This window comes from Pectinophora gossypiella, chromosome 5 (genome assembly GCF_024362695.1).
Source record: "Pectinophora gossypiella chromosome 5, ilPecGoss1.1, whole genome shotgun sequence".
In the NCBI taxonomy this organism is placed as follows: domain Eukaryota; kingdom Metazoa; phylum Arthropoda; class Insecta; order Lepidoptera; family Gelechiidae; genus Pectinophora; species Pectinophora gossypiella.
This window is the reverse complement of record NC_065408.1, coordinates 15,661,501-15,675,133: the sequence shown is the minus strand read 5'-3', so window position 1 is coordinate 15,675,133 and position 13,633 is coordinate 15,661,501. Positions and strand designations below refer to the sequence as shown.

The 13,633-nt window shown below is 41.2% G+C and overlaps 1 protein-coding gene across 1 annotated transcript; it reads left to right on the top strand.

Moving 5' to 3' along the window:
- Positions 1-4,374: 4,374 nt before the first annotated feature.
- Positions 4,375-9,889, top strand: LOC126366982 (palmitoyltransferase ZDHHC18-B). Its single transcript, XM_050010327.1, has 6 exons — positions 4,375-4,663; positions 7,268-8,082; positions 8,148-8,269; positions 9,099-9,235; positions 9,491-9,589; positions 9,663-9,889. Exons 2-6 carry the CDS (start codon positions 7,309-7,311, stop codon positions 9,887-9,889), a joined length of 1,359 nt encoding a protein of 452 aa, XP_049866284.1. The 5' UTR covers positions 4,375-4,663; positions 7,268-7,308.
- The last annotated feature ends 3,744 nt before the right edge of the window (positions 9,890-13,633 follow it).

The window sequence follows — 13,633 nt, the reverse complement described above, 5'->3', positions numbered from 1 at the left end:
GTGTCTCCGACCAAGTATCAATGTGAAGCAGATATAGTCTCAGAATACTAATCTCAGTGGGAAACTATAGGTCAGTTATAATTTGATATATTTTTTAATTCGATCAATATCGCTATGTTCTGGCGTAGCGACAGTATGCCCGTTAAGCTCAAAGGCTTAGTGTACAAGAGCATGATCAGGCCAGTCTTGACGTTTGGTAGTGAAACGTGGGCAGTAACGCAGCGCCAAGTCCAGACCATTCAAGTCGCTGAGATGAAAATGCTTAGGTGGATGTGCGGAGTGACGATGCTCGACAAAATCCGTAACGAATACGTGCGCGGCAGTCTCGGCGTACGCGACATCTCCGAAAAGCTACAAGAGAGCAGGCTCCGTTGGTTTGGGCACGTAAAAAGAAGACCTCCAGATTATGTGGGTAACGTTACAGCCAATCTAAACATACCAGGGCTTAGACCAAGAGGACGGCCAAAAACAAGATGGGCGGATGTGGTCAAAAAGGACCTGTGTATGTGCAATGTCTCCGAGAACGACACGTCCGATAGAGCGAAGTGGAAGAGAAGTACGAAGAAGGCAGACCCCACCATCAGATGGGAATAATAAATGCCAAGGAGAGAGAGAGAGAGGATTGTTTTCTGGATCTCATGTACTCAGAGTAAATTCTTGCAGAAATTGATGTCAGACTTTTTCGTGACAATCACACGCCTTCTTCATCTAGGGCGTCGAGGGGTGGAGTAAATGGGTGCATCTGAAATAAGAAACAAAATAAAAATAAGTAATAACCTCGCAACAGCTCTAAACATCCTACTACGCCACACCCATACCTAGTCCATTCTGTCGAGGGAATTTTTTTTTTGTATTCTATCTGTAGATAAATATGAAAAGTAAAACAATATCAAAATAATTGCCTGTAACTGGATATTTGTGTATATCATACATATTAATCATTGATTCAGTGCAAAATATACCACTTTCGACTCTTGTACGTTTCTCTGGAACTTCAACTTTGCTGTAGGAATGGTCTTCATGCAGTCTCCTCTTGCAAAAATTGTGCTCATGAGAGACATTTTTTGAAAAGTAATAAATGTTTCAGTGAGTTGCATTCTCAGACTTCTGCCACTGTTTTTTTCACTACCAACTGTCCCAAGACCAACTTATCTGAGCAGAACAAGAAACAGTAATAATAAATAATGTGATACATTATTTTAAATAACTCTGAGGGTACTTACTGGTTGCATCGGCGTCGTGGTCTAAGCCTTGGGGCATATCAGTAGTGATATCATCAGCACTAAATAATGTTGGATAGGCGTCGGCGTGCAATATACAATATACCTATTAAGTTAAGCATTTTCACATAATGCATCTGTGCCTCTGCCATTACATTATAAATAAATAAATTATTATTATTATTATGTTTTTTAATAATTATGTACCCTGAGCAATGCGAAAATAGGTAATTATCACGGAAAATCAGAACAGCGCCATCTATATTTTTATTGAGGAACGTAGCCAGGAAAGTCTTCTTTGGGCAACAAGGTCTTTGTCTTTGGGCTTTGGGTGTCTTTGGGCAAGGACCCATAGACATAGAATGCAAACCTCAGAACAATAACTAAAGCATAGAAGGAAGGCTAAAATAGCAACAGAACTCAATAATTCTGCTCTACTTTATCTTACGGAACCGGCGTAATGTTAGACAAAGACGCATATACAAAAATTGTTTCGTAATTTCGTAGGTTGTCACAAGTTTTTCATTGCCTAGTGTTGGGTTTCACTTTAGTATATGTCGATAAAATTAAATTTACTTACAATTAATGTCGATAAATTTTTTTACAAGATTTATTTTTGTAGGACGCAATTATCTTCTTCTTGATGAAAGGAGACTCTGTCTCTGATAGGTAAGTATCTAACCATTTTTGGATTATATTGTCTGGTTTATATTAGTTTGGAGCTGCAGCTCACATTCAGGAAGGAAATAAAATAGCTAACTGTTATCGTTTCATCGGTAAGTTTTTGTAATATTCGAATTTATTTATGATGTCATCCGCCGTGCACTGGTGTTGATCGACGTGCCGTGCAAATTGGAACCGCCGGGTCTAACCCGCACAGACGGTAAAAGGCCCGATGGGCTCACGCTCATACCCTAGGAGAGGGGGCGTGCTTTATTGTGGGACGCGATCTGCGCTTGCAGGGCCGGCTGCCGAGTGGGCCGCTACCCAAAAACTGGCGAAATATGGGAATTTAACACGGACCCACAATTTTGTCCCTTTTGCCGTCGAGACTTCGGGTGTGTGGTGCTCGGCCGTAATTACCATTTCATCTGTCTGATCTATAATGTTCAATGTAGGAATAGCATCGTCTCGAAGACGTCTCCACTTCGAATTAGGAACACACATAAATGAATCCGCAGTAAAATGTTTCGAGCAAATACGGCTGTACTTATTTGGAATAAAAAGAAAGAAAGTGCATTTCTTCGAGGCAATGACGTCATAAATCGTCTGAAACAGACGTATAAGGCCAATGTATGTATGTATTTGGAATCCAATTTCGTCTATTAATGCGAATTATCCATTCTTTCTCTTTGTTATCGTCTACAGGAAATCTAAAAATTAAAAGTATCGATAATTTTAGTACATCACTATGGACAATCAACATAACCTCAAATCAATTCCGTATTCATCGATGAAACGTATAATATAATGGATATCTCAAATATTTTATGCTACAAATCTATTCAGCAAAACATATTACTTTCCTAAAATTGTTCAGCAGTTCACATTTCACTAGAAAATTACAAAAAACTTACCGATGAAACGACAGAAGTTGTTGGCTATTTTCTTTTCTTCCTGAATGTGAGCTGCAGCCCCATACCACACAATACATAATGTCACAGAGTCGAGACACTCAATTATTTGATATAAATAAAAGTTTCTTTCCATTTATTTGGAAAAATATTGTTAAATTATCACTTAAAACAATCTGAACACAAGACACTCGTAAACAAAGTTCACGCGACCGTGTCAAATAGTTCGGTAAATATAAGTAAAATCTTCTTATGTATGTTACTATGTATTTGGCAGAGTTAAAATGAGTCCAATAGGTCCAAATGACATTTCATGTTGTGACAACCTCGGAAAAAATGAAGCAAAGAGCGAATCATTTGTCCTTTTCTCACTCATAGTTTGTGTCGTAAGCTAGAAGAGAGCCGGTTTATAGTTTCTGAATTCTTATTTTAGCCTTCCTTCTATGCTTTAGTTATTGTTTTTTTTTTTTGGTTTGGTTTTCCCCGAAGGGTAAGGCAAAGGGAACTATGCCCATACAGCCATGTCTGACGTATTTTTTTTCTTGATGATTAATGAAATGATGAAAGGTGATGATGATGAAACCTAAGCCCCCACCCTCGGAGTAGACTCCTACTCCGAACCCCAAACGAATTAACTCAAAAGTCCGCATAAACTTTTGAGTTATGAAGCGGCTTCCTGACACGAAGCGAAAATAGGCAGATACACTTTGTTTATTGAATACTCCAATATAATAACACTCGCGAATGTCTTCCGACTAACTTAATGCGATCATTAACCACAAAACACCACTTCGTATTAATTATTTAGATTATTCAATGAAGAAAGCAACTGTCCCGTTCCCGCCTCCCGCCAAAAAGCCTTTAGTTATTGTTCTGAGATGCAAACAAGGTCTTTGGAATGCAAGGACGAGGCAAGGACCAAGGAAAGCAGGGCTGCCAGATGTACGATTTAAATCGTACTCGTACGATTTTTTGGCATTTCTACTCATGTACGATCGCAAGACTACGATGGCAACATTTCGTAATAAAACAAATGTGTTACTCCGGCAGCTTTGATTTTTTTCAACGTTGCAGGTATTTTTTAATCACAAGTGCAGAAGAAATTAAAAAAGATACGATTTAGATGGCGCCATTCTATCGGAACTGGACTGTCTTGAAACTACCAATGCTGTTTCCAGTAATTACATTAAAAAGTACCGACGCGACGTTACTGCCACTCATGATACTGGTTCCAAGAATAATAATATAAAAGTACTCTGTGGAATAATAAAACCCGAGGACATGCAAGTGATGCAGGCGATAGATGACGAATAGCGCAGTTTTCCGAATAAAAAAAGAAAAAAAGAAAATTAACCTCAGAAAATTAGTATAAGTCTAATAAACAGTTTAATTGCATTATTTTTCTGATTCTTAACGAATTATTCTCATTTTTCATAAAAACTTTGAACTTTTAAGTTGTACTATCTTTTCATTTCAAAATTTCCTTGGAATACGATTTTTTTGTAGTTGACGTACGATCATGCCTTTTTTTCATCTGGCAGCCCTGAAGGAAAGTCAAGTGTCGAATAGTGCGCTTATTTGGCGCGCGATTAACATCATTAGATAGGGGGCGCGCTTATTTTTCTCGCAGTATTAGGTAAAATATTTTGACACATATGACTGTGGTCATGTTTCTAAACGTCCTCTATGTATTGAGAAAGAGCAAAGCGAGATCGTGAAAGTTTTTATTTATCTATTTTCTTATTTTAAAAACAATTATCAGTGCTTTTTACAGGTGAAACCAAGTTTTGTAACTTGACTTGTTGTTACTGCGTCAAAAGTATTATTAATCAACCTAGAAACAAACTTTTGTGCGTGTTAAGATTTAGTGTAAGTATGATCAACAATTTATTGAGGTTGATGTTCATAGTTTCTGGATTGTGTGTATAGGTTTCTGTTCATTGATGTCCTGAAGAGACCGCGCCCTGTGTTGCGAGACGTTTGACCGTGCTTGGTCTGCGTGGTTATCACTCGCTTATCGTTATCTGTAGTACAGCGCGGCCACAGCCCAGCTGTACTCTCATCGCCATCAGCGGCCACTGGCGCCCCACTGAAGGCTTGTGTCAATATTTTCAAGTAAATAGCACCACATGTAGCATTGACTTATAAAAGTGTTGTACCTAGTCACAACACAGTGTGGTAATATGGGTCAGTCTGCATTTTTGGTGGTGGCGGTTATGACTTGATGATATAGACAATAACTAACTACATCTCTGTGTTACAACTATATTATGGAACTTGATTATAAAAATATAAGTACATGTTCAATGTTTGTAGAACTTATTCAGTATACATTGTTTGTGGTTTATGCTGTTATTGTCATAATTAAAACACATCATACCGGGTTCTTACCACATTAATCAGGGATATGAGACTCCCGATATTTCAACACTGTTGCAAGTGCCATGATCCTGGGACGACTTACTAAGTAATTATAATTTGATATGTTTTGATACGAGTCAATCAAGAAAATGGCACTGGTCAGCAGACTACAAATATGCTATGGGAAAACATTCCTCAAGAATAGCTTAGGATTAAAAATCAAAAATTATTAAAGAGGCCAATAGCTATAGGCAATACCTACTAGGATTTCTTTTTCAATTCTTTTTAATACAGATACATTATTTAAAAATATTTTTATTTAAACTGAAACCTGCACCAAAGCAGTGTGATAAATATGCTCCATATCCTCTCCGGTTGATTGATTGACTAAGATGACAGCCCACCCAATCTGTTGCTAAGATAAGGTCACAGCCAGCCTACTTAGGTAATTTGACTCCTTACCAGTACACCATGTAGTTTGAAAAACACGCATTGGCTTAAATCACACATTTGCTAGCTACAGTACCTACATATGTATAGTCTTAAATACAAATACTAGAATTTGGGTAGAATTTAATTGTCATTATCAACTTGGATTAGTCAGTCACATGATGTACAGGAAAAACTTCATATGAAAGAGGAAACAAATTAAAATTGGGTGCATTTATTTTTGAGGAAAATCACAAATCAGAAATATTTAATTACTTGTTAAAACACATAACATAAGCTCACAACTATATCTCAATTTGGTTTTTAAGGGAAAAAAAGTTATGCCATGTATTGTATAAACTAAGCAAAGGCTAGAGCAACACGGACCTCTGCGGACCGGAGCGGAGGGGAGTAGCCATGGCGTTAGTTGCCAATACAACATTTTCTGCCACTTTTCACGGGGCGGGAAGGTGTGAGACGTCACATTGTGGTTGTACCAATTGTCTATAAAAGAACTATCGATAAATTCAACAATTCTTTCAGAGAAATCAGGTTTAAAATATGATAATAAAGATAGTTATAAAATTGGCAAAAATGGAGTGGAGGAAATATTATTGATTAAATGACAGGTAACATTGAGGAAGTAATTGTAATTGGCATACATAATCCAACAAAAAATAGGGACCACAAATTTTGACTTTGCATGAAACGAGCTTGTAACTAGTGTTCGATGAAAATGACAACTATGATCTCCATGATAACTACAAAACAATCGCTTATAGTCGCTTGACTAATTCGCATAATGTATGAAGCATGTTGATCAACAAATCCATTAACAACAGGACGGTTATAAATTATATTTTTAAGTTTTACGAGAATTAAATGGTAATAAAATAATGTGATATAACATTACTAAAATATGGACCCAACGAGTAGCCAGATCCCTTTTAGCAACATAATATTGAACAATTAGGCATTTTTCAAGGGCGTCATATCAGCTACAAATCTAGATTCAGTCTAGGTTCGCAGAGGGCAAGGCCCGCGTATGGCTACTCCCCCCGTGTTGCTCTTTGGGATATACTTTTTTAAATTGTAAGAAAAATAACAACCAAATATACAAAATAATACCTTCAAAAATACCTTACTAATTGGAGTAGTCAAAGGTCATCCATCCATCGCAAAATGAACTAAGTAACCTGCGCGTCATTGAGTTTTCTGTTACCTGTTAAAGGCATTAAAATTTTCATCAGCCATATTATAGTATTATTTTCATGAATTGATTTTATTTGATCGAGGGGAAGACTGTGCCCAGCAGTGGGAAAAATATATAATATGGGCTATTTATTATAGCGAAGTTCCGTAATAATAATTTTGTTAGAAATATTATAATTAATTATTATTGTGTATAATAATTTTTAAGTATTGCTACTACTCTATTTCAGTATTCTTAGCAGTGAAGTATTGTTTCAGAATGTCAATTTATAAAAACTAATATTGTGAATGTTGGAAAACTGGCAATACAGCTTATAATTAGCCCTGATCTGACATAGTTAACAGAATGCAGGCAGGATAGCCGTTCAAAGTTTTTGACAACATAGCGCATAGTACCCTCAGTCTTTATGGCTTTAGCATGTACGCCAGGCTGGCGTATTTTATGAATAATGTCCGGTGTGGTGTCGCCAGGCGGGCGGGGCGGGGGCAGGGCGCGGGGCGGTGATGGTGGCATGGCGTCGCGGCGCGTGACGCGCAAGTGGGAGGTGTTCGCGGGCCGGAACCGGTTCTGGTGCGACGGGCGCCTCATGACGGCGCCGCACCCGGGCGTGTTCCTGCTGACGCTGGCGCTGGTGTGCGGCACGACGGCGCTGCACTTCGCGTTCGACTGCCCGTTCCTGGCGACGCGCGTGTCGCCGCTGCTGCCGGCGCTGGGCGCGGCGCTGTTCGTGCTGACGCTGGCGGCGCTGCTGCGCACGGCGCTGTCGGACCCGGGCATCATCCCGCGGGCCGCGCCGGCCGAGGCGGCGGCGCTGGGCCCGCCCGACGCCGCGCGCCCGCCGCCGCGCGCCCGCGAGGTGCTGGTGCGCGGCCGCCTCGTCAAGCTCAAGTACTGCTTCACCTGCAAGATGTTCCGCCCGCCGCGCGCCTCGCACTGCTCGCTGTGCGACAACTGCGTCGACCGCTTCGACCACCACTGCCCCTGGGTCGGCAACTGCGTCGGCAAGCGCAACTACCGCTACTTCTACACGTTCGTCGTGTCGCTCTCCTTCCTCGCCGTGTTCGTGTTCGCGTGCGCCGTGACGCACCTGGCGCTGCTGGCTCGCGGGCCCGGCGGGGGCGGGGCCGGGGCCGGGGGCGGGGGCGCGGGGCTGGCGGCCGCGCTGCGGGCGTCGCCCGCGTCCGCCGTGGTGGCGGCCGTGTGCTTCCTGTCCGTGTGGTCCGTGCTGGGGCTCGCCGGCTTCCACACCTACCTCGCCTCCACCGACCAGACGACGAACGAGGACGTGAGTGCCGCCCCGCCTACGGCTGCCGCCGGCCGGCCCGCGCTGACCGCTCGTGTCTGTTGCAGATCAAGGGCTCGTTCTCGACGCGGCGCGGCGTGGCCAACCCCAACCCCTACTCGCGCGGCAACGCCTGCGCCAACTGCTGGCACGTGCTCTGCGGGCCGCTGGCGCCCTCGCTCATCGACCGGTGAGTGCCCTAAACTTGAGCACTTGAGCTTAAGTTTAGTTACCTATCTTTGTTCAGATGACACGGGTACTACTAGCTGTTAAATCGATTCAATTCATTTCTTTACGAATAACCAATCCCAACAAAAACATTTTCATGCAAAATGTGCCAAGACGAGATCATATCGATCACAATATAAAAAAGTTATCAGATCTCAAGTAGAGCCAAACTTCTAGCTCTACACGGGCTAACTATATACAAACCCAATGTTTACAAAATCTACACATTAGGTAAAATACGGGGCTTGTCCGTTTCGGTCCTACAAGAACTGTAATAAATAACAGAACGGCATGAACAGTCAATAAAGTTGCCCATGGTGAAAAAGAATAACGTAAAATAAAGGTAGAGAAACGGCCAAGCCCCATATTTTACCTAACATGTAGAATTTGTAAACATTGAGTTTGTATATAGATAGCCCGTGTAGAGTTAGAAGCTTGGCTTTTCGATTTCACTTCTTTTTGATAGATACTTAGGCACAGCAACCGCGCCGCGTGCGGTACCGCGATACATATAGAGGGTTGACATTGGTCAATACCGCCTGTTGAGGTGGCGGGTACGCTATGCAGATAAACGTCTCTGTCAATGAGTGAGATATAGGGGTTGTCGGTTTACCTACGTTAAGATATTTATAGTAGATTTATAAACTAGTTTAGACGTGTGACGTATATGCTCACGTACATGTGTGTTGATCGACTTTGCCATAGACTGGCGATCAGTACACGACGATGATTATTTACTATGATTCAAACGTTGTGTCGAGCAACTTGGTATTGCAATGTTGTTGTCGTAGGCGCGGCGTGTTCACGGTGGACGTGAGGGACGAGCTGCCGCCGCGCCTGGCGGCCGCGCTGGCGGGGCCGGCCTCCGCCCCGTCGGCCTCCGCCCCCGCGCCGCCGCCGCCGCCCAACGGGGATTGCTTCAAAGACGGTGACTTCTTATTCTTGTCTTTTAATTTTTTCTAGTTATTTTCCTTTTGATCGCTGATAACGGTTACCCGGTCACGAACAAAAATTTTTGATTTTAATATCAAATTGCAAAATGCAAAAAATATATATTGAAATCAGAATTATTTCACCGTGGGCCTCTTTACCTTCTTCGTTCGTCCGACTCGTTGTGTAGCCGGAGGATCGTCGATCGAAGTTTACGCGTCGACTAATCGACGTCGACACTCTATCGTCGCAGGTACCCTCGGCGGCAGCTACACGAACCTCTTCGACAACGAGGGCTCGCGACACGCGTACATGAACCACAGCCTGGACCTCGACCCGATGCCGCTGCAGGGTGAGTGTCTCGGCCGTCGCCCCGTGGGCCGCCGGCGCCGGCCCACCCGGCTGACGGAGGTCGTCTGTTACAGAGGTGTGCATCGGCGTAGGCGGGCTGGCCCCGCGCGAGGGCCGCGGGGGGCCCGAGGGGGGCGCGGGGGCGGCGCCGGCGCTGAGCGCGTCGCGCCTGCGGCTGCTGCACGACACCACCATGATCGACGCGGCGCTGGACCTGGACGAGCCCGAGCCGCCGCCGCACCTGGCGCCGCCCGGCGCGCCGGCGCCGCCCGGCCCGGCGCCCGGCCCGGCGCCGCTCTGACGCCGGCCGCGACGCTGCGCTAGCGCCGCGCTAGCCCCGCCGTCGCCGCCGCCGTCGCCGCGCATCAGCCGTGCGCCGCTCATCTTCACATCACTGTAAATAAAATTATATTGTAATAGATATAAATAAATAATTATATATTAAAAATATTATTATTTAAAAACAATGTTTAATTTCTACACGTTAATCACTCCCTTCTCGAACTACAGAGAAATAAATATTATACACTTATCGACTGCGAATCTATTATAATTGGAAAAAACTGTCAAAAGCTAACAAGTAGTAGTTTGCTTACAGTTTAGTCGAGATAGTAACTGTATAATTTTATGAGTAAGTTTTTGCAAAACTAAAACCCCGAATAGTAGTACGGTCAAAGAGCAACACGGGGGGGAGTAGCCATACGCAGGCGTTCCCCTCTGCGAACCTATATGTCCCCAGGACAGATATTTTATAGAAACTAGTTGCAGTCGGTCTGCGCGCTAGACTGAATCTAGATGCGTAGCTGATACGACACGCCCTTGAAATATGCGTAATTGTTTGATATTTTGTTGCTAAAAGAGATCTGACTAGTCAAATTTACATAAAAGATGGCGTTGGCTCCATCTTCTTGATTCCCGTGAACGAATTTTGGAATTTATCGATAGTTACTTTATCGACAATCGGTTCAACCACAATGTGACGTCCCACACCTTTCCGCCCCGCAAAAAGTGCCAGACAATATTGTATTCATAACTAGCGCCATGGCTACTCTCCTCCGGTCCGCGGAGGTTCGTATTGCTCTATGAGTACGGTAACTTGAATTCGCCGTTTACGGCACTCTATTTTAAACCGACTATGTTAATTCTATAAAAACTAGTTCGGTCACGTGGGCCACCAGTCCATCAGCTGATCCCGCGCTATACTCGCGCTGCTCTTTGACATCGTCTTATCCTCGCAAATTCGGACTACCTATTATTTTTTCACCGTTACAACTAACTGATACAGTAACGAAAACTTTGAGGGATGATTCAAACCTCTAACTCTTTTTAAATCGGGCACAAAATCAGACCCCACGAATTATAGACCGGTTTCTATTCTACCAGTACTTAGTAAAATTTTCGAGAAAATTATTCTCGACCAACTGCTATGTCATTTTAATTTAAATAACTTACTCCACAGCCAGCAGTTTGGTTTTACTAAGGGTCGGTCTACAACAGACGCGAGTGTGACATTTGTTCGACACATTTTCGATGCTTGGGAGAAGTCGCAGAATGCCGTAGGAGTATTCTGTGACTTGTCTAAGCGTTCGACTGCGTGGATCACGAGACCTTGCTTTTGAAATTGAGGCACTATGGACTAAATAATGGAGCTCTCAGTTTGTTAAATTCATATCTAGGTGGTAGGATACAAAAGGTACAAATCAATAGTACGACTTCTTCGGGCTCTCATGTTCAAATGGGAGTTCCTCAAGGATCCATTTTGGGTCCGTTTCTTTTTTTAGTGTACATAAATGATTTACCTTATGTAGTACAGAACCAAGCTGACATTGTGCTGTTCGCGGATGACACTTCTCTTATATTTAAAATCGACAGAAAGTTAGAGGAATTTGACGAAGCAAACAGCGCTGTGTTGCAGGTTCTAAGTTGGTTTTCAGTAGGTAAATAACCTAGTTCTAAATGCTAAGAAAACGAAGTGTATTAAATTTGTTCTACCAAACGTAAAGAAAGTAAATAATAACATTAAAATTAACGACGAGAAACTAGATTTTGTTGAACACACAGTTTTCTTAGGAATTACTGTAGATTCAAAACTTCAATGGGGCCCACATATTGTATCACTAGCGGGCAAGCTAAGTTCAGCAGCATATGCCGTCAGAAGGATCCGACAACTCACAGATGTACCCACTGCTAGACTTGTCTACTTCAGCTACTTCCACAGCATAATGTCTTACGGTATTTTGCTGTGGGGTCGAGCCGCTGATGTAGAAACTATTTTCATCATTCAAAAAAGAGCAGTTCGCGCTATTTATAAGCTGCGTTGTCGGGACTCTTTGAGGGAGCTGTTTAAAGAAATAAATATACTGACCGTAAAATTGTAAATAACGTTAGATTATAATCTATCGATTTGAATCTCGCGAGATTGTGAACTGTCGAATAATTATGAATCGTATCATATTGCTTACAATTTAACGTATTATTTTTCGGTAGATTATAATTTATCGACGTGAAACCATCAAATTGTGATACGAAACGCACCTCGCGTGCTATACCATAGAGTTACAAAACTATTAGAGTGAGCATAATGTTAATTTGGGATTCTCTTAAAATGCATAAATGTTTTTGTCATAATTTTAATTATCATAATCCTTTTTGCATAACGTTTTTTAGCATAATAGTTTTACTTTCCCATAATAACATCTAGGAATACTGGTTTGTTAGGTATAACTTATTTTTGGGATTAATAAATAGATATCCATAATTCTTTTTTAGAATAATAGTGTTTTGTCATAATTTTTACAAGGCATAACAGTAGGTTAGGGTGCGGCGGGGGTGGCCCTTGGGCCACCCCTATGCCGCCAGCATGTTTATCTTACACACGAAAAGTATACTGAATGATACGTTTCAGATTTTTTAATTTTGATACATTTTTTCTTACCATGTGATGTCAGAATTATTGATTACTTACTAAATAATTAATAAATACGTACTTGATTTCACAATCTTGAAGAGCATTTATTTTATTTGACTGACACCTGTGTTTTATTCCTAACTCTATGGACACAGAACGGTCTACTGTAAGGCCGACCAATCAGGGACAGCCGTCGGACAGTTGACAATTTGACAATTGTAAGATTGTGATTTAACAGTTTTACTTCGATAGATTATAATCTGATCTGACGAATAATAATACGTTAAATTGTAAGCAGTATATTACGTTTCACAATTTTTCGACAGTTCACAATCTCGCGATAGATTATAATCTAACGTTATTTACAATTTTACGGTGACATATATATGAAAACATTATGTATGTACGTAAAAACTTATCTCTCCTTCCGAGAAACTGTGAAAGGCATACTTACAATACAAGAAATAAACATAAAATTGCTATTCAAAATTCTAGATTAAGTAAATTAAATTCATCTTTTTTGGGGTTATGTATACGTTTTTACAATAAAATACCAGATAATATTTTAAATTTGTCAGAAAATAAATTTAAAGCTCACGTGAAGCTTACTTTATGTAAAAAAGCTTATTATAAGATTAATGACTAAGTAAATGATAAAAATGTCTGGTATTGAATGTGTTCCTCTAGTTATTAAATAACTTGTAATGTATATCCTCATTGGTTTTTAAAAGATGTGTTGCTGTTGCAGTTTCTTGTCATTTCTTCTCCTCAGCCATAACACCTTGCGAAATGACGTACCTAAATTCAAAAATGTTACATTGACCTTCAACAAGTTTATCCATGATAATTACGTTGAATAAATGATTCTGATTTCTGAACCATGATTCTGAGTTGATATCAATTGAAATTTCCTACCGGTTTTTTTAAATTATTTTCCTTTCCATACTTTTGCGAGGGAAAATTACACTCGATTTCAACTCATAATCGCGGCCAAAATCATGCCTCAAAGTTTCGGTACGATGTCACTAACACCCTGTAGGTATTTATAAAAAAAATGATATTAAGTTATAAAATTTAATAATAAAAGTTAATAAGTTATAATTTACTTTCTCTTTTATTTATAATTATAAAAAAAAT